At 43.8% G+C, this 21,410-nt stretch overlaps 1 protein-coding gene across 3 annotated transcripts in view; it reads left to right on the forward strand.

Moving 5' to 3' along the window:
* The window catches only part of TERT (telomerase reverse transcriptase), a 159,899-nt gene that overhangs the window by 129,245 nt on the left and 9,244 nt on the right, over window positions 1–21,410 (forward strand). For 2 of the 3 annotated variants that reach the window (XM_073549864.1, XM_073549865.1), the window contains exons 12-14: window positions 7,100–7,226; window positions 7,321–7,382; window positions 17,116–17,240. In XM_073549864.1, the coding sequence (XP_073405965.1) occupies window positions 7,100–7,226; window positions 7,321–7,382; window positions 17,116–17,240 (314 nt within the window). Of the gene's footprint in view, window positions 1–7,099; window positions 7,227–7,320; window positions 7,459–17,115; window positions 17,241–21,410 lie in introns of those variants that run through there. The other variant, XR_012220872.1, reaches the window with a different exon arrangement.

The following is a 21,410-nucleotide window of genomic DNA, read 5'->3' on the forward strand; positions in this document are numbered from 1 at the left end:
ACACTATATACTCACCTCCGTTGCTGACAGCTGCTCCTGAGCGTTACCGGCTCTTCAGTGACTCAGGCAGAGGGCGCGTGCTATCCACGTCATCGCGCCCCCTGCACGTCACTGCCAGAAGACGGCAGTCGGGAGAGAGCGGCGCGCTGGGAGAGAGCGGCGCACAGCGACTTGTAACGCCGCCGCCGCGGCCCTATCATCACCCGCCACCGGGACACTGACAGGCTGCAGGGGACCGCAGACACATACCGGGGAACGCGGAGACGACGGGGACCAGGTAAGTTTGAACCGTGACCCGAATATAAGTCGAGGGGGGTCTTTTTCAGCCCAAAAAAGGGGGCTGAAAAACTCGACTTATATTCGAGTGTATACGGTACTTTCATCTGAAAACAACACCTTGGACCACTGAGCGACAGTCCAGGAGCAAGGAATGCGACACTTGTAGCCCATGTCCTGGATACATCTGTGTGTGGTGGCTCTTGAAGCAATGACTCTAGCACCAGTCCAGTCCTTCTGAATCTCCCCCAAATTTTAAAATGCCCTTTTCTTAACCATCATTTTAAGGCTGTGGTTATCTCGGTTGCATGTGCACCTTTTTCTACCACACTTTTTTCTTCCACTCAACATTCCATTAATATGATTGGATACAGCACTCTGTGAACACACAGCTTCTTTAGCAATGACTTTTGTTGCTTACCCTCCTTGTGGAGTGTGTCAGTGACTGCCTTCTGGACATCTGTCAAGTCAGCAGTCTTCCCCATGATTGTGGAGCCTACTGAAACAGACTAAAGGACCTTTTTAAATGCTTAGGAAGCCCTTGCAGGTGTTTTTAATTTACTGAGGTTATGACTTTTGGGTTTTCATTGGCTGTAAGCCATAATCATCAACATTGCCAGAAATAAACACTTGAAATAGATCAGTCTGTTTGTAATGTAACAATTGCGAAAAGAGGGAAGAATAGGAAGCATTTAAGGAAACCAGGGTGGATGAACACAGAGCTTAAGCACATGCTAAAAAGGAAGAAAAAATGTTTATCAAATGGAAAGATGGAGGCATACCTAAAGAAGAATATAATGCTGTCTGCAGAACCTGCAGGGCACAAATCAGATTATCTAAAGCTGACAATGAATTGAGGCTTGCAAGAGATGTCAAAAGCAATAATAAAGGATTTTGGGGATATATCAAAAATAAAAGAAAAGTCAAAGATGCTATAGGATTTTTACAGGATGAAAATGATAGAATGGTAAGACAGGATGTTGAGAAGGCTGAACTTTTAAATTCCTATTTTGCATCTGTTTTCTCTCAGAAAGGAAATGTAACATCAACTGATCTTCACTGTCCTATTAAGGGAATAGAAGAATAAAGGATATTTATAAACAGAAAGATAGTGAGGAAACACTTAGCTAACCTAAATGAATTCAAGTCTCCAGGTCCAGATGAATTACACCCCAGAGTACTGAAGGAGATAGCAGAAGAAATTTTTGAACCCCTCTCCATAATCTTTGAAAATTCTTGGAGAACAGGAGAAATCCCAGAAGACTGGAGAAGAGCAAATATTGTTCCTATCTTTAAAAAGGGGAAGAAGGTGGACCCAGGCAACTATAGTCCGGTGAGTCTGACTACTGTACCAGGAAAGATCTTTGAACAAATTATTAAACAACATGTATGTCAGTACCTGGATAAGAATGAAGTGATTAAACAGAGTCATACAGGTTTGTAACTAATAAGTCATGTCAGACTAACTTAATTTCCTTCTATGATGGAATCACTGATTGGGTGGATCAGGGAAATGCTGTAGATATAGTTTATCTTGACTTTAGCAAATCATTTGACAAAGTATCTCATACAATCCTTATTGAAAAAATGACTAAGTATGGAATGGACAAGGCAACTGTTAGGTGGATTCATAACTGGCTTAGTGATCGGACCTAAAGAGTGGTCGTAATGGCTGCACATGCAGTTGGAAGAATGTCTCAAGTGGGGTACCACAGGGCTCTGTCCTGGGCCCTGTATTGTTCAACATCTTTATCAACGATTTAGATGAAGGAATTGAGGGTAAACTGATTAAATTTGCTGATGACACAAAGCTAGGAGGGATAGCTAATACTAGAGAAGAGAGAGAGAGGATTCAAAAAGATATAAATAAACTGGAGCAGTGGGCAGCAACTAACAGAATGGTTTTTAACAGGGAAAAATGCAAAGTACTACATCTGGGCAATAAAAATGAAAAAAGCATATACATAATGGGAGAAATAGGGCTAAGCAACAGCACATGTGAAAAAGACTTGGGTATACTAATCGATCACAGACGGAATATGAGTCAACAGTGATGCAGCAGCAAAAAAGGCAAATGCAATTCTAGGATGTATTAACAGAAGCATACAGTCTAGATCACGTGAAGTCATTATTTCCCTCTAATCCTCTTTGGTCATACCTCTTCTGGAATATTGTGCCCAGTTTTGGAACGAGTTCAGAAAAGAGCGACCAGAATGGTGACCGGTCTGCAAACCCTGTCTTATGAAGAAAGGATGCAGGATTTGGGAATGTTTAGTTTGCAAAAGAGAAGACTGAGAGGAGACTTAATAGCTGTCTACAAATATCTAAAGGGCTGTCACATTGTAGAAGGATCATCTTTATTCTCATTTGCACAAGGAAAGACTAGAAGCAATGGGATGAAACTGAATGGGAGGAGACACAGATTAGATATTAGAAAAACTTTTTGACAGTTAGAGTGATCAATGAGTGGAACAGGCTGCCACGAGAGGTGGTGAGTTCTCCTTCAATAAAAGTCTTCAAACAGAGGCTGGACAGATATCTGTCTGGGATGATTTAGCGAATCCTGCTTTGAGCAGGGGGTTGGACCAGATGGCCCAGGAGGTCCCTTCCAACTCTATGATTCTATGATAATGACTCTATATAATATATGACTTTCCCTTTTTGTATTAAAGAACTGAAACAAATAAACTTTGATATTCTGATTTTGTGAGAAGCACCCGTATGTGGTTGAAAACGACTTTTGAAGCGCAGTGCAAAGCTCAGAAGGGAAGAAGCCCCATAGGTTTTGCTGGAATGGTTTGAGGATGCCATGTCACATGGGCAGAGCTCCTTAGATGCTAGAACAGCAGAACCCCCATAATTATGATTCTACACCTCCATGAATTCATTTAGAAGTGCAGTGAGCATGTTGACATCACAGAAATATATACCATTGGGCAGTGAAGAAGGATTAATTACATTTTTACCACTAAAATGTTTTTAGCACAACATTTTTAATTTTTATAAGGGCTAATAGGAAAAATGGACCTGTTTGTTGTGCAGTTTTTCCTGAGTATGCCAATACTCTACATGTAATAGAGTACTACTTTTGAAGCACCGTGCAAAACTCAGATGGGAAGAAGCACCATAATTTGGTTCAGATTTTACCGTTATGGTTTGCAGGTGCCATGACCCACTGGGAGAGCCCTGAGGTGCCAGAACAGCAGAACCCCCCCCATAAGTGACCTAATTTTACAAACTACACCTCTCAATGAATTCATCTAAGTGTGCAGTGATTGTATTGACACCACGGTAACAGAATTTTATACCAATGGGAAGTGAAGAAAAAATAATTACATTTTTACCACAAAAATATTGTTTTAGCCAAAACAATATTTAGTTTTGGAATTTATCTACGATTGTAGTGATGATTTTGACTGCATGGGTGTTTTCCAGAAACAAGAAGTATTAGATGTTGTTGAGTGACATTTGCAAATCTTCTTTTCTAGTGTCCGTACTTTGTAGTGCCCAGAACGCTATGCCCAGCTCATGCTTTTGGATACATGCACACGTAAATTAGGCGGGCTTTCATTGTTACAGAAATGCTAACATGTTTACGCTAAATGTGGTTTAGGCACACTCTGTGGCTCAGTAGGGAGAGGAACATTTTCGATTTGGGAGAGCAGAATTCGCTGGAATTTTTTGGGGGGTGAGGAGCCATAACGCTATTCCAGAGCCTTTGTGCTGCCAGTAATGTGGAAGCCTCTATATTTCCATTAACAGATGACTGACCTGAGTGGGTACTTGCTTTTTTTTGTGGATTAAGGTGAAGCTTTTATTGGGAACACTTTACATAACATTTGGGATCACATTTATCCAGCGCTCTACGATGAGCACTTACATTGGGGTTTCAATCGAAATCTCCAAATGGGTTCCGTCTGAATCATGTTTTTCAGATATTCACACGGAAACCCCCGGTGTAAGCGATTACTGCAGTGCGCAGGAAAAATCTGAGCCGAGTCTTACTGCAGTCTTTGGAAGGCAAAATGAAGAATTAGTTTTATTTATTTTTTTACATCATTCCTCGTGCGGTATAAGTGATTAGGCGACTTTATTTTTCAGGTCAATGCAATTACAGCGATACCAAATTTATAGCGGGTTTTTATGTTTTGCAGCTGTCACACTAAACGATTTTTTTTTTTCAAAAGCAAGTTTTTGCATCTCCATATTTTGATAGCTATAATGTTTCCATATTTCGGTTGACAGTCATGTGAGGGCTTGTTTTTGCGGGATGAGTTGATGTTTTTATTGGAGCCACTGATGGGCACGTGACATTTGTTGATCGCTTTCTATTCCGATTTTTGGGAAGCAGCATGAACAAAAAACAGCAATTTAGGAACTTTTTTTTGGGTGGGAGTTATGCCATTCCGCGTCTGGCAAAATTGATAAGGTAGCTTTATTCTTTGGGTCCGTACGATTAGAGCGATACCAAGTTTACATGTTTGTTTTTTGTTTCTTTTTGTATTGACGCTTGTACACAATAAAACTTTTCTTATTAAAAAAATAATTTTGCATCGCTTTATTCTGAGAGCGATATCTTTTTCATTTGTCTGCTGATGGAGCTGTATGGCAGCTTGTTTTTTGCTCAACAAGGTGACATTTTCATTGATACCATTTTTATTTACATACGGATTTTTGATCTCGTTGTATTCCTCTTTTTGTTCACTGTTATTATGAAATACATTTTTTTTGCCCTGTTTCTTCTGGTTTATTTAAAATACAGCATAAGCCACTTCGTACTCAACAAAATTTGCACAGCCTTTCTGGCATAAAGGGAAAACAAAAGATAAAGTATAGCACAGTTTTTATGCCTGCGGTGATATGTCCCCTTTGGATACAACAAAGTATTGTTTAAAACAAAACATTTCTCTGCAGCTGCCAGCTCCTGACACACCAGATGACTCAGAAGGTTGACTATTTACCTTCTAAACCCCCCCACCCTGGGAGGAGATATGGTGAACAGCCTCCCACCCGCTCTTCAAGTGTTCACTTAAAAGCCTAGCCCTTAAAATGGCCGATTGATGCCTCTCATCACGGTGTGCTGGAGCAAACTTCTAGGTTTCAAGTCACTGAAGCTAATAGTCTCAGTGAAACAGATCTCCCACAACGGTGGCTCAGTGGTTAGCACTGCAACCTTGGGGTCCAGGGTTCAAATCCCACCAAGAACAGCATATGTAAGGAGTTTGTATGTTCTCCCCATGTTTGCGTGGGTTTCCTCTGGGTTTTCCATTTTTCTCCCACACTCCAAGACATACTGATATTGTATTTAAATTGTGAGCCCCATTGGGGACAGCAATGATAATGTCTGTAAAGCGCTGCGGAATATGATAGCACTATATAGGCAAAGCATAATAAAATATAATCTCCCTCCAGTACTTTGCAAATGATTTTGAAATTATATACATTTATTTATGAAAATTGTGACAACCTAAATTTACCACTAACATGAAGTTCAACATGTCATGAAAAAACAGAATGGGATATGTTGAAGCGTTCCAGAGTTATTATCTTATAAAGTGATACTGGTCAGAATTGGAAACATTGGCCCGGTTATGAAGGTGAAAACAGGCTGGGAGTTGAAGGGGTTCAAAGAAACTCAGTTAATGGACACAGAAGGGCTAGCTCTGCACTTTCCTGTATAGAGAGTCTGTCCTCCTTTGTCCTGAAATTGCGGGTCAAATAAAAAGTGGCAGGCCACCTATGTCATTAATAATGTATGTCGTCACTAGAAAAAGAAAGCACACACTAGGATTTTACTTATGATGAAATAATAATTGTATGGTCCTGCCCAACTTTTATTAGCAAATAAGTATCCTCTGGTGACACCAAAAACCAAAGTTCTATCATGTGTAAGGTAGCGCCCAGTGTTCATGTTGGGGACACTCGCTTGGCAGCCGCTTAACCAGGTCCGGCACGGGTTTTTCAACGTTAATCAGTCCATGTGGTTTATTAGGCAGCATAAACCATAAACAGCAACAGGCAGTTCACCCTGTCCGGGATTACCTTCTTAGTTGCTTTCTCTTTCAGGATGTCCATTCCTTCCTGGGGACTGTCCCACACAAACAGGCCAATATACACAGGCCTCACCAGGTCCGCGGCCTCAGCATGTGCTGTTCAGGTGGGCAGCAGACCCTCTAGCACGTCTGCCTTCCGGGGACCTTCCACACGTGCTCCTATCAGATCCAGGCACTCCCTCGTGTGACCTACTCTGATCACCTTATATGGTCCGTAGCCACGCCCACCGGATCACATGGCTATGACCTCATCGCAAATTCTCTCTAAAATTCCCAGCCATACACACATATATACATGCTTACTATGGGCGTTTAGCCACACACCCCTGGATGGGTTTGTAGGTGACTGGTTCCACCCGTCTCACCAGCCACCTGGAAGCTTCTCCCTGATACAGCGTAACAAAACCTCAGCAGTACCTCTGCTGATTAGCACATGTTCAAGCTCCCATCCCAGGGCCACCCACTCTGGGATACATCTCGGTCATATACCATCCTGGCATTCATCCTATATCCATTACCACAATGGATATACCTGTGTGCATGACCCATACAGCGCCCCCTAGCTGTCACAGCGGTCCCTGCATCACACATGTAAAAAAAATTGTATGGGATTTAGGCCCTGATACATCTGCATGAAGGAGGGTTTCCCTTGTTTTTCCCATAACTTAATACCTTTCTTGAGCAACAAATCTGCATATATCTTACCTAAGTTATAATATCTTATGTATGTAACTTGTTCCAAAACACATGATATTATTTTATGTCCACAGCTTTTCATGCACGTCAGTCCGTTCTAGTCTGTCGTTTTGTCATAACTCTAAAGCTGGTGAACATTTGAGACATAAATTGTTAAGCGTGCTCCGACTTAAGTGCCACAGCCTCTTTCTTGACCTTCAGGTAAGTCTCGTTTCTCTAAATGTTTGTGTGAAATAAGATTTTTCTGTTGCTACCTTATGTGAAATAATGGCAAAGTTTTCTTCTAAATCTCTAGGTAAACACTCTTCAGACTGTGCACATTAATGCCTACAAGATCTTATTACTTCAGGCATACAGGTATGTGCTAAGTTTTCACTGAGAATTAATGAAACTAAGGATTGGACTGTCCAACAGGGAACCGGTACATCTTTTGGTAAGCCCCTGTAAGAAGCACTAATGAGCAGTGCTAATGATTCACATTGATTCTCTATTGACAGATAATCATACATTAAGCAAGCTGCCCAGTTTAATATTGTATAGGAACATAAGTAAAATTGTGTATTAAGGTCAGGTTATTTTTGGATGTAGCTGAACAGTGCGCCCTCAATCAGTTACTGGTGGGCCTTGGTACCCCAGTCCAACACTGACTTATATTCTATATATTATGTATGAATGAGATTCATGAACCATACCATGAGTGTACAAAATAAATCATTTGTTTGGTATTAAAAGATTAAGTATGCCATTCCCATCAGAACCAAGTTATGTTTTTCAGTTTTATGTTTCTTCTCTTTTTCAAAGAGCTATAGTTTATTTTTATTTTTTTTTTCTGTCGACATAGCAGTATGTAAGCTTGTTCTTTGTGGAATGAGGTGCAGTTTTGAATGACACACCATTTCATTTACCTTATTTTTCGGAATATAAAATACACTTTTTTTTCCCAAAATTTGGTGTGATAATGGGGGTGCGTCTTAAAATACATATATACCTTACCAGTACCGTTGCCGCAGGCTGGAATGAGGGGGGTGTGCTGCGGATGCCCAGCGGTGCTATGAAAGCTCATCTCTCGAGATCTTGGTGCCGAGATCTGCGCATGCGCCGCTCCCGGCGGCTACTTTCCTGGAGACCATCGCATAGGAAACCATGGAACTGCCGGGGCTCTAGCCTTTCACAAAATGTCGTCAGAGCCTCGGCAGCGCCGGACACCCCCGTAACACCGTAGACACCTGCAGCAGCACCAGACACCCGCAGCGGCACGTCGCAAATCGGGACACCCCCTGATTCCGGCCTGCAGCATCACCCCACTCCTGCCTCCTCCAGTAGTGACCCTGGGACCCCGCTTCACCGCAGCCACCACCCCCTGGTAAGCAATAAGACGCATGGATTATAAGAAGCACCACCACTTTATTATAAAAAAAAAATTCCTGTTTTTCTCAAAATTTTGGGGTGCGTCTTATAATCTGGAGCATCTTATAATCCGTAAAATTAAAATACGGCACCTTACCATATAATGTACCGAAAAGCAATGAGATAATTCTAAGTGAGGTAAATGATCCAAACAATAAATGCAGTTTTGTCGTAAATTAGAAGTCTTGATCTTCTTTGTTTGTTTGTTTTTTGAGAGAGTCAATACTCTGTGGCCAATCCAATAAATGGTAATGCTAGCATTTATTTTTTCTTTCTCTTTGTAGAGTTTAAGGAAACTGTCATATCTCATAACACTATCAATCTGCAGATGTCGGGTTAATCTGTAGGTTGAAGGGACTCTGTCAGCACAGAATGACTATTCAACCTAAGTTCTGCTGCTCGGTGCTTCGCAGCGGAGCCAGTTATTTAAATATATCTTCCCAGCCAGTTGTTTTCCCTCAATCACCAACTCCTCTTGTTTAATTGACAGCTGTGGATTCCTTCATAGAGCCAGAGAAGGATGGAGATAGCAACCAAGCAGGTGGGAAGGTGTATATGAATGCTTGGCCACATCTGTACTTGGTTTGAACAGTCATTCTGTGCTGACCCTTTAATAGCGTGCCAAAGCTGCCTGGCCGCTGCACTAAAAGCCCAGCTGCTGGGAGGGCATGAGCTTTATTCCTCCCGGCAGCCTTAGGTTTTCAGTCATAGGCATGCAGCCGGCGTGGGTCCAGTCTCCGCTCAGTAAATGGTGAGCAGTGACCTTAAACCACGTCCTGGAAGTGACTGACAGCTGGATCAGCAGCGTATCAGTGCAGAGCTGGCTGTCAGTCAGTGCCAGGGTGTGGTTACAGCCTTTGCTCACTATGTACTGAGTAATGACTGAAGCCATACCTCTATGACTAAAAGCCTGAGGCTACCAGGAAGAATAAAGTTATTTTCCTCACGCCAGGCTTTCAGTGCAGCTGCTGGTTAATGCAGGTTAATAGCGTTTGGTTTGTGTATCCTTTAACACGTAGGTTAATTAATTATATCCTTGCATAGATCAGACTTTTATGGATAAAACAATAACAACAAATATGCTTTTTTTGTCATTTTTTTATTTGAAGTAGTAAAAATTTTTGACTTTAATGTTTTCGAAAACTTTTTTTAAATTCATTTTTACTTTACTTTTTAATTTTCGATGCTTGATCACTTGTACTATGTAGTAGAGTAATGTAGTATATAGTAGAAATAACGATTTTCTGTGAGACTCATGAGAATACATAGATGGTTGCGACTGAGGCCTGGCGTGGGCTTCCACCCACCATGGCAACCCACCTCACACAGTGATTAAAGCTTCCCATATTGCGTTTTTGTTGCATATTTTTATGCAAATTTTAATCTGCTTTGTTTTACAGTACTAGCAAAAGCTATGATATTTCAGAAATCTCATGCACGCAAATTGTTTTTTTTCCCAACTCAATTGGAAAACTGGGTTTTTGCAAAATGCAGCATGTCACTTCTTTTCAGCATTTTTGAAGCATTTTTTCACATATAGAAACCAGGGCTGTGGAGTCGGTAAGCCAAACCTGAGACTCCGACTCCTCAATTTCCCTTACACTGACTCCACGACTCCGACTCCCACACATACTGCTTATATTTAAGTGAAAAATTTATTGTAGTACAATGTGAACCTCAGACATTTAATCATTTTTATGATCCAATAATCAAGATATTTAGATAGAACAGAATATATATTGGTGTACTACCCGGTTTTCATTCTTTTTGGTACAGATACGATATGGATAGACAGATATGGATAAATGGATATATAGAGCAGATTTCTAATCTGCTTTTGCTATTGAAAACATTATCTATGAGCTCAAAAACCTTTCAGGTGATGCAGTTTTTTTTTTAAAAAGATGATCAGCTTTTGCAGCTCAAAAGCGTATCCTCAAAAAACAAAGGAAAAACGCTGTGTGTGAATGTAGCCTTAGATCAGGAATATAACAGCCATTTATAGGACATTTCATAACTTTCCCAAACTCCTATGAAAAAATATTCAGCACATCCTGCATTGAATTACTGAACCCAATTTATTATATATTTTAGGAGTCGGAGTCGGTCCATTTTATACCGACTCCGACTCCACCAAAATGAGCTCCGACTCCACGACTCCGACTCCACAGCCCTTATAGAAACCAATGAGTAAGTGCAAAAACGCAGCAAAAAACACAGGTTTTCGACGCGCTTCAGGTGACTGTGCACTCTTAATCATGATTAACCTCTTCGATGTCACATATCATGTAACTTACAATGCTGATGCTGTTTTACCCTCTGCTGACTTCAGTGAATAAAGAAAGAAAGAAGTTTGTTCACAAGTTCGTTGAGCTGGATTTTCTTAAGTTTTGTAGTTTTTTAATGTACAATCCTTTATGGCATATTGATAGTTCCACATATAGGATCCTCTCTTTCCTTTGACATGTAGGACATGCTGTTGGAGATTCCTGAAATTAAACAGATTAGGAAAGTGGCAAAATACACAACCAATAATTACACGCTCAACCTTGTTCATCTACTTTTCCAGTTTCAAAGAGAGCCTGTCATGTGGGAGAAAAAAAAACGGTATTTTGATATTAAGTTAATCTGCAGGTTAATAATGTTGTGAACCTCCCCGGCAACTAGACCCACGTTGTTGGGAGGAAATTAACTTTATTCCTCCCAGCAATATAAATGTTTCAGTCACGGGGGTGGTGCTGGCGCGGGTTAAGTCACTGCTATGTGTATAGAGAGCGGCGGCTGTAACTGCGTCACCACCACTGCATTAGTGCTGGCTGTCAGTCAAGGGAGCGGTTACAGCTCTCAATTCTCAGAGTTGTGACTGAAACCGCGCCAGTGCTACCCCCGTGGATGAAACCCGAACGCTGCCGGGTGGAAGTAAGTTAATTTTTCTTTCGTCTCATTGGGGGACACAGGAACCGTGGGTGTGTGCTACTGTCACTAGGAGGTTGACGCTATGCATGAAAAAAATGTTAACTCTGCCTCCTCAATATACACCCCTCCGACCGGCTGTAGGACAATCAGTTTTGCTTAGTGTCAGCAGGAGGTGGACAGGGTCTCTCGCAGACCCATGCCTACCTCATTGTGCGTTGTTCCTTTTCAGGTAACCATGGAGGGATACAGAGTAGATCTGCTAGATCTGTATTCCCACACCGGGATCATGAGTTTGGCGTGTACTGCCACCCCGTATCCTCGTGAATCCCACGGGCAGGACCCTATCCCCTAACACAGGTGGCCGCTCCTGGTCCTGACCTTCGTCTCCCATCACTCGCCCACCAGAGCCTGATGATCGAGAGAGACGCCCTGCAGAAAAGGTTTGGGACGGCAATCTTTTTATGCAGATAAACCGACCCCTGTTATGGGGTGAACTGGAGGTAAGAGGCTGCAGCGTTGTAGGATCTGCTCACCAACCGCTCTGGCTGAATATGAACGCTGTAGTCAGCACTCAGGCTTACAGCTCAGGGCTCTATACTTATGTTAAGAGCCAACACTTTCAAGCACGCGGTTCCAGCCTCCTCCCGTTGCAGCGTTATGGCCCTGGGCCAGCAGGAGCCCATCACGGCCAACGCCAGATTCCAGCTTCCGGCAGGCTCCGCCCCCGGCTTCCTCTTCCTGTCACCTACGCTAGAGAGCAGGTGCAGTCCCTCCGCTTTGCCTGCCAGAGCTCCCACATTACCCCTGGAGCAGGAGGAAGCCACCTTGCCTGCCGCCCAGGGGCCATCCATCGCCACAGGAGACAGCGAGTGTCCAGGATGGGCCTCTTTCTTATCTAAGTCCGTGGCCAAGGTATCACTGACCTTGGTAACGGTGCTTAACAGATTGCCACTTCAGACTCCAGTGGACACAGGAACACCAAAGGAGCCTCCTTTTGGGCCTTCTAGAGGCCATAAAAGGTTTAGACAGGACCACCAACCAAGGTCCCCTTCTCACTCCATCTCACCGCCAGAAGTCCTCTGGCCGTCTGCCTCCTCCTGGTCCTCATCCCCGGAATCAGGCGAGGCATCATCAGAGACACCCTCAGAGAAGGGTTCGGAGTACGGGCCAGAACAGTCTCAGGTCAAGGATATGGTTCAGGGCCTTATTGCCGCAGTCAATGAGACCTTTAACATAGGGGACACCACATCAAAACCTAATGATCAGGCTTTTTCATTTAAGCGTCATAAGTTCCCCTCTAGGGTCTTCGCCTCCCACAAGGATTTTGAGGAAGTGTTGGCCAGGGAAAGGGAAAACCCAACCAGGCGGTTTCAGAGAGGAAGTCGTTTTGGGATTCTATATCCCTTCCCTCCTGATCTCACCGCCAACTGGACCGCCTCCCCTTCGGTGGATCCACCAGTGTCCAGACTCACTACCAATACTGTCCTCCCACTCACCAGTGGGGCAGCCCTAAAGGATCCCAATGATAGGAGGATAGAATCCCTGGCAAAATCCGCCTTTGAGACAGCAGCCGCTAAATTTTGTCCAGCCTTCGCCTCAGCCTGGGTAGCTAAGTCTGTTACAGAATGGGCCAGACAGCTTCGACAGGGCATATTGGCCGGGGCACCACTAGCGGAACTGGCGGAGTTCGCAGATCAAATCTCTCATGCCATCAGCAGCCCTGGATGCTGCGTCCTGCGCAGCTCAAGCATCCAGTAACGTGGTAGCCATCCGGCGGATGGTCTGGCTAAAGGCTTGGCAGGCTGATTTGTCCTCAAAGAAATCACTGACCAATCTGCTGTTTCAGGGCACCCGGCTCTTTGGGTCAATGTTAGATCAAATCATTAAGGATGCAACGGGGGGTACAAGCTCCCTTCTCTCTCAGGCCAAGCCTCGTCGATATGTTTTCAAACGTAGGGCTCAGCCTTTTCAGCCCTTTCACCGTACCCCAGCGACAGGCACTTATGCTCAGGGCCCCACAGAGGTCGCAAGCACCGAAAGATAGGAGAAAGGTATCCTTTCGGGCCACTGCGTCATGTCATTCCTGCAGTTCCAACAGCAGAGCTACCAGGTCTGACGCCAGCAAGGGAGTCCAACTCCCTTCCCAGTACCTCTCCCAGACTAGGAGGCCGCCTTCTCCTTTTCAGAGATGTCTGGCAGAGTTCAGTAGAGGATATCTGGGTAAAGGAGGTAGTATCAACAGGATGCAAGATAGACTTCAACGTGCTTCCGCGAGATCGCTTCTTTCTATCGCAACCACCAAAAGATGCTGCTATGGCTCTAGTTTTTTTTTTTGCGCCAATCGACTCAACGCTGGATTAATCGTCCCCGTTCCCGAGCAGTAACGTTTTACCGGCTTTTACTCAAACCTGTTTGTGATACCAAAAAGGATGGCTCAGTTCGTCCCATACTAGACCTCAAAAGGCTAAACAGATGTGTCCGTTTACGCCATTTCAGGATGGAATCGATTCTGTAGTAATTACGTCTATGGAGGATCAGGAATTCCTATGTTCCATAGATGTCCGGAACGCCTACCTACATACGTCCCCATTTTTCAGGGACACCAGAGGTTTCTGCATTTTGCTGTCCAAAAGCAGCATTTCCAGTTTGTGGCCCTTCCATTTGGGCTGGCAACAGCCCCCAGAATTTTTACAAAGCTTATGGCAGTCATGGTAGCTACTGTATATTAAGGGTCAGAGGCATAATATTGGTACCATATCTCGACGATATTCTCGTCAAGGCATCCTCCTTCGCTCAGGCCCAGGAAAATCTAGCGGTAGTTTTAAACACGCTGTCCCGTTTTGGTTGGATCATAAACAGGGAGAAATCTCACCTAATGCTAACACAACGCCTAGAATTCTTAGGAATGGTAATCGCCACCTGCCGCTCGAGGGTCTTTCTCCCAGAAAGAAAGTGGATTACCCTCCAGCAGGGAATTAGCTCTCTGTTGAAATTCCGGCTCCTATCCTTTCGCGCTGCCATGAGAGTCCTGGGAAGGATGGTGGCAGCTTCAGAGGCAATACCCTTTGCCCTGTTCCGTTCCAGAATACTGCAGAGGAACATCCTCCTTCAGTGGGACAAGTCCATCTCTTCGCTGGATCGCACCTTCCTCCCTTCCATTCAGACCAGGGAGTCCCTCAAGTGGTGGCTGACCCCCCCCCCCCCTTTGTTCATCTGGGACGGCCTTTGCCCCTTGTCCACTGGCAAGTAGTAACTACAGATGCCAGTCTCCTGGGCTGAGGTGCGGTATTACGCCACCTGACGGTCCAGGGACGATGGTCGAGGCAAGAATTCTCACTATCAATCAACATTCTAGAACTGAGGGCAGTCTTTCTAGCACTTCTACATTGAGAAAGATACCTCAACAGCCAGCCAGTCGGGATTCAAACGGACAATGCCACGGTGGTGGCATACATCAATCACCAAGGAGGAACCAGAAGTCTACAGGCACTGGCCGAGGTATCCAGAATCTTCAACTGGGCAATTTCGGCAGTTTACATTCCCGGAACAGACAACACGGCTGCTGACTTCCTCAGTCGGGATGGGCTCGCAGCATGAGAATGGTTCTTACACCAGGACGTGTTCTGTCAGATATGCCAGCTATGGGGGACTCCAGACGTGGACCTCCTGGCATCGCGACAGAACAGAAGGGTCCAACAGTTTGTCTCAAGATACCGCGATCCTCTAGCAATAGGGGTCGACGCGCTGGTCATTCCCTGGACACAGTTCAGACTGCCTTACCTGTTCCCTCCCATTCCTCTCCTGCCCAGACTGCTAAAGAAGATCAAGGCGGAAGGGGTGCCGGTCATATTGATCGCCCCGTACTGGCCCATGAGGGCCTGGTTCGCATAAATTATCAATCTTCTCACAGGCACCCCCTGGAGAGTTCGCATAAATTATCAATCTTCTCACAGGCACCCCCTGGAGACTCCCCGATAGACCAGATCTCCTGGCTCAGGGGCCATTTTACCACTCGAGTTCTCGGTTGCTCAATTTGACGGCATGGCCGTTGAAACCACAATACTGAGAGCAGCGGGATTTTCAGACCGTGTCATTTAATACAATGATCCAGGCTAGGAAGCCTTCCTCTTCCAGGGTCTATTATCAAGCCTGGAAGGCCTATTTTGGCTGGTGTGAGTCTAATCACATCACACCTATGCCCTGTTCCCTGCCATCTGTCCTAGCTTTTCTCCAGGCAGGGTTAGATGGCGGTCTGGCCCTGAGTTCCTTGAAAGGCCAGGTATCTGCTCTCTCTATTCTTTTTCAAAGAAATTTGGCCTCCCGTTAACAGGTTAAGACCTTTCTGCAAGGAGTGGCGCATGCGGCCCCTCCTTACAGATCCCCTGTGGCTCCATGGGATCTTAACTTGGTCTTTGGAAGCCTTGACAGGTTCACCCTTCGAACCCCTCCAGGAAGCTCCCATATCTTTGTTGTCCTGGAAGGTGGTATTTCTTGTAGCCATCACCTCTATTAGGCGGGTTTCAGAATTAGCGGCATTGTCCTGTCGCCCTCCATTCCTAGTTATGCACCAGGACAAGGTTGTTTTGCGGCCTCCTCCTAACTTTCTTCCCAAGGTGGTATCGGCCTTCCACCTGAACAAGGATATAATCCTTCCATCATTTTGTCCCGCTCCAACCCATCCTTTAGAGCGTTCTTTGAATAAGCTAGACCTGGTCAGGGCGATAAGGGTCTATCTGGCCAGGACCACTCCCTTCAGGAAGGCAGACTCGCTCTTTGTTATCCCCAATGGGGTGAGAAGAGGCCTACCGGCCTCTAAGGCAACAATTGCCCGCTGGATCAGAATGGCAATTCTGGAAGCATACCAGGTGAAGGACAGGGTCAGGGCCCATTCAACCCGGGCGGTGGGCGCTTCCTGGGCGGTACACAACAGGGCATCAGCCATGCAGTTGTGCAAGGCTGCCACATGGCCGTCCGTGCATATCTTTTCAGGGTTCTATAAGGTCCATACCTATGCTTCAGCGGACGCCAGCCTAGGCAGAAGAATCTTGCAGGTGGCCGTGGTGAGTTCTCCAACCTGAAGGAAGTTTCTGTCTTTTCCCACTACAGGGACTGCTTTTGGACATCCCACGATTCCTGTGTCCCCCAATGAGATGAAAGAGAAAACAGGATTTTGGTTGCTTACTGTAAAATCTGTTTCTCAGAGTCTTCATTGGGGGACACAGCGCACTCCCATGATTGTATTACTTGTAATGAATATATATGATGACTTACATGATAATGTCTCCTACTGCTTTTTCACTAGCTGATTGTCCTACAGCCGGTCGGAGGGGTGTATACTGCGGAGGCGGAGTTAACATTTTTTTCATGCATAGTGTCAACCTCCTAGTGACAACAGCACACATCCACAGTTCCTGTGTACCCCAATGAAGACTCTGAGAAACAGATTTTACGGTAAGCAACCAAAATCCTGTTTTCCTTCCAAAAGTGTGGGTCTAAGTGCAGGCGCCAGGCAGGTTCACAAAGGTATTAACCTGCAGATTATCCCCATATATGCAGGTTAATTGCGTTTTTTGATGTGTCAAGCTCCCTTTAAGCTAAATTGAAGACACTAATAAAAATCGCCAATTATGTATTCTTTGGATAATTTTAGGAAGACATTCCCTACTTTTAATTGTAATCATGTTTTCATGTTAATAAACTATAATTTCACGTTAGTATAGTTTCATTCATTTCTTAACATCCCAGATATTGTGTTTGCCGTTTGTAGGTTCCATGTTTGTGTTCGACAACTTCCATTTGATCAGAGTATAAAGAATAATCCATTGTTCTTTCTCGGTGTAATTTCTGACATGGCAGCTTGTTTCTACGCTATTTTGAAAGAAAAAAATAAAGGTATGTTATGATATTACACTTCATCCTCTCCATGTACTAATTTACCAGTGTTTCTTGTGTCTTGTGTTTTATGGTGTTCATTGTGTATTAAAAATGACCTGACAGCATGTTTTGCGAGATCAGTAGGAATAGCAATACCAAACTTGTCTATTTTTCTGCGTTTTTCTTTTTTTTTTCTTTTTTTTTTTTGCTATTAGGCTATGTTCAGGTTGCGTTTTTGCTGCGCTTTTTTGTGCAAATTTTAAGCTATGTGATTGACAGGTTGGTAACGCTCGTCAAACATAGTGTTTGACGAGTGTGACCAACTTTTTACTATTGTGGCTGCCTATGAGGCGTCAATAGTAAAAGATAGAATGTTAAAAATAAAAAAATAATAAAAAATCGGGTTATATTCACCTTCCGGCGTCCCGCGCAGCCTTCCTGGACCTCAGCGATGCTCCCGTTCCCAGTAATGCCTTGCGAGACCTTTGATGACGTAGCGGCCTCACAAGGAATAGGGACCGCTACATTATCGCGAGACCGCGACGTCATCAAAGGTCTCGCAAGGCATTACTGGGAACGGGAGCATCGCTGAGGCCCGGGAAGGCTGTGCGGGACGCCGGAAGGTGAATATAACCCGATTTTTTTTATTCTATTTTTTTTTTTTTTTTTTTTACCGGGATATGGTACCCAGGGCCTGGATGACAGTCTCCTCTCCTCCACACCGTGGGTACCATCCGTACATGAACCGCTCACTTTGTGCATGGTGGGCATAGCCACATGCGGGAAGTAAACAAATCTCATGCATTCCTATGGGTGCGGAATCACGGCAATTCTTTTCGGAATTGCAGCGATTCCGCAAAAAGTGAGCATGCTGCGTTTTTTTCCGCGATGCGATTCCGCCACGGAAAAAATCGCTGCATTAGCACAGCATGTGCGGAATGCATGGAGTGCGTTCTGTATGTGTTTTTTAAGTGTTTTCGCTGTGAAAATCGCTGCAAAAATGCTTAAAAATCGCAACGTGTGCACACAGCCTAAAACTGCGTTTTACAGTATCAGCAATGTCTAAGATTTCAGAAATCTCATGCACACATTGTTTTTTGTTTTTCAAGACTGAATTGGCAGAGTGCTGCTTTTGTGCGTTTACCAATAGAAAGCAATGAGTAAGTGAAAAAAACACAGATATCAGGTTTTGCTTCGTTTTTGGTGTAAAAACCTAATGAAGTTGCATTGTGCTTTTTTGGGGTGCATTAAACTTTATGAGCATGCATAAGAGACAATAAAAACGCAACAAAACTTGTTTTTTGTAAGCAGCTTCTTTACTGCCAAGAGAGGAGGTTTTGCCTGCAGAAAAAACACCACAAAAATGTAGAGTGAACATAGCCTTATTAATAATAATCTAAAATATGTTTAAAAAAAAATTTGTGTTGCCATTATCTGAGACCCATAACTTTTTATTCTTTTGTTGATGTACCTGTGTGAGTGCTTTTTTTTTTTCTTCTCCGCTTAAGTTTTTATTCATGCCCAGTGGTTCATATCACTTTCTGATAACTTTTTAACACTTTTTTGGGGGTGAGGGAGTGTTTAAGGGTGGCAATGGAAAAAAGGTAATTCTAGTATTCAAATTCCAGATCTCAAGTTGTTCATGCACCGCCTCCAGCACTTATTTCCCAGAAGCCCACCTCAGGGAAATCAATGAGAAAGTGTGGTGACTCCGCTCAGTGCTGACATTTTCTGACAACCCACAGCCTCACAGCTCTGGGGCATAACCTCCTCCCTTCCCGGGGTCTGCAGCATCACCCCACTGCTTCCGATGCTGGCTTCCAGCAGCAGCTACCCTGCCTCCTGTGACCCTACTCCATCGCAGCTGCCCCCAACCCCTCCCCCTCCTCCGGGTAAACTACATTCAGATTATAAGCTGCACCCACATTTTCCTCCCAAATTTTTTTGGGGAAAAGTGCAATTTATAATCTGCTAATGCGGTAATTTTATTTTTTCAGAGATCATACTTTTTGAACATGACGATACAAATTATTTTGAGGTTTTTTTTCTAATTACATTACTTTTAACCCCTTCACCCCCAAGGGTGGTTTGCACGTTCATGACCGGGCCAATTTTTACAATTCTGACCACTGTACGTTTATGAGATCATAACTCTGGAACGCTTCCATGGATCCCGGTGATTCTGACATTGTTTTCTCGTGACATATTGTACTTCATGTTAGTGGTAAAATTTCATTCAAATAACTTGCGTTTATTTGTGAGAAAACCGGAAATTTGGCGAAAATTTTGAAAATTTCGCAATTTTCCAAATTTGAATTTTTATGCCCTTAAATCACAGAGATATGGCACCCAAAAAACTTGATAACTAACATTTCCCACATGTTTACTTTACATCAGCACAATTTTGGAACCAAAGTTTTTTTTTGTTAGGAAGTTATAAGGGTTAAAAGTTGACCAGCGATTTCTCATTTTTACAACACCATTTTATTTTTACGGACCACATCACATTTGAAGCCACTTTGAGGGGTCTATATGATAGAAAATACCCAAAAGTGACACCATTCTAAAAACTGCACCCCTTAAGGTGCTCAAAACCACATTCAAGAAGTTTATTAACCCTTTAGGGGCGTCACAGGATTTTTTTTGAATATTTAAAAAAAAATGAACATCTAACTTTTTTTCACAAAAAAAGTACTTCAGGTTCAATTTTTTTTATTTTACCAAAGGTATCAGGAGAAATTGGACTGCAAAAGTTATTGTGCAATTTGTCCTGAGTACGCTGATACCTGATATGTGGGGGGGAACGACTGTTTCGGCGCATGGCAGAGCTCAGAATGGAAGGAGCGCCGTTTGACTTTTTCAATGCAAAATTGTCTGGAATTCAGATCGGACGCCATGTCACGTTTGGAGAGTCCCTGATGTACCTAAACAGTGGAAACCCCCTACAAGTGACCCCATTTTGGAAACTAGACCCCCCCCAAGGAACTTATCTAGATATGTGGTGAGAACTTTGAACCCACAAGGGCTTTACAGAAGTTTATAACATACAGCAGTACAATTAAAAAATCATATTTTTTCCACAAAAATAATCTTTTCACCCCAATTTTTATTTTACCAAGGGTAACAGGACCCTAAAAGTTATTGTGCAATTTGTCCTGAGTACGCTGATACCCCACATGTGGGGGTAAACCACTATTTGGGCGCATGGCAGAGCTCGGAAGGGAAGCAGCTCCATTTGACGTTTTTGGCTGGAATTGAGATCGGATATCATGTCGTGATTGGAAAATCCCTGATGTACCAAAACAGTGGAAACCCCCCACAAATGACACCATTTTGGAAACTAGACCCCCTAAGTAACTTATCTAGATGTGTGGTGAGAACTTTGAACCCCCAAGGGCTTCACAGAAGTTTATAACATAAAGCCGTACAATTAAAAAATCATATTTTTTCCAAAAAAATGATCGTTTCACCCTCAATTCTTATTTTTCCAAGGGTAACAGGACCCAAAAAGTTATTGTGCAATTTGCCCTGAGTACGCTGATACCCCACATGTGGGGGTAAACCACTATTTGGGCGCATGGCAGAGCTCGGAAGGGAAGCGGCATCATTTGACGTTTTTGGCTGGAATTGAGATCGGACACCATGTCGCGATTGGAAAACCCCTGATGTACCAAAACAGTGGAAACCCCCCACAAATAACACTATTTTGGAAACTAGACCCCCCAAGGAACTTATCTAGATGTGTGGTTAGAACTTTGAACCCCCAAGGGCTTCGCAGAAGTTTATAATGCTCGGGCGTGAAAATAAAAACTTCGTATTTTTTCCACAAACATGATGTTTTAGTCACCATTTTTTATTTTCCCAAGGGTAACAGGAGAAATTGAACCCCAAAAGTTGTTGTCCAATTTGTCCTGAGTACGCTGACGCCCCATATATGGGAGAAAACTACTGTATGGACACACGTCGGGGCTCGGAAGGGAAGTAGTGACGTTTTGGAATGCAGACTTTGATGGAATGGTCTGCGGGTGTCATGTTGCCTTTGGAGAGCCCCTAATGAACCTAAACAGTGGAAACCCCCCACAAATGACCCCATTTTGGAAACGAGACCCCCTAAGGAACTTATCTAGATGTGTGGTGAGCACTTTGAACCCCCAAGGGCTTCACAGAAGTTTATAATGCCCGGGCATG

This window comes from Dendrobates tinctorius, unplaced genomic scaffold (genome assembly GCF_039654945.1).
Source record: "Dendrobates tinctorius isolate UK_male_01 unplaced genomic scaffold, ASM3965494v1 ptg000162l, whole genome shotgun sequence".
Lineage (NCBI taxonomy): Eukaryota > Metazoa > Chordata > Amphibia > Anura > Dendrobatidae > Dendrobates > Dendrobates tinctorius.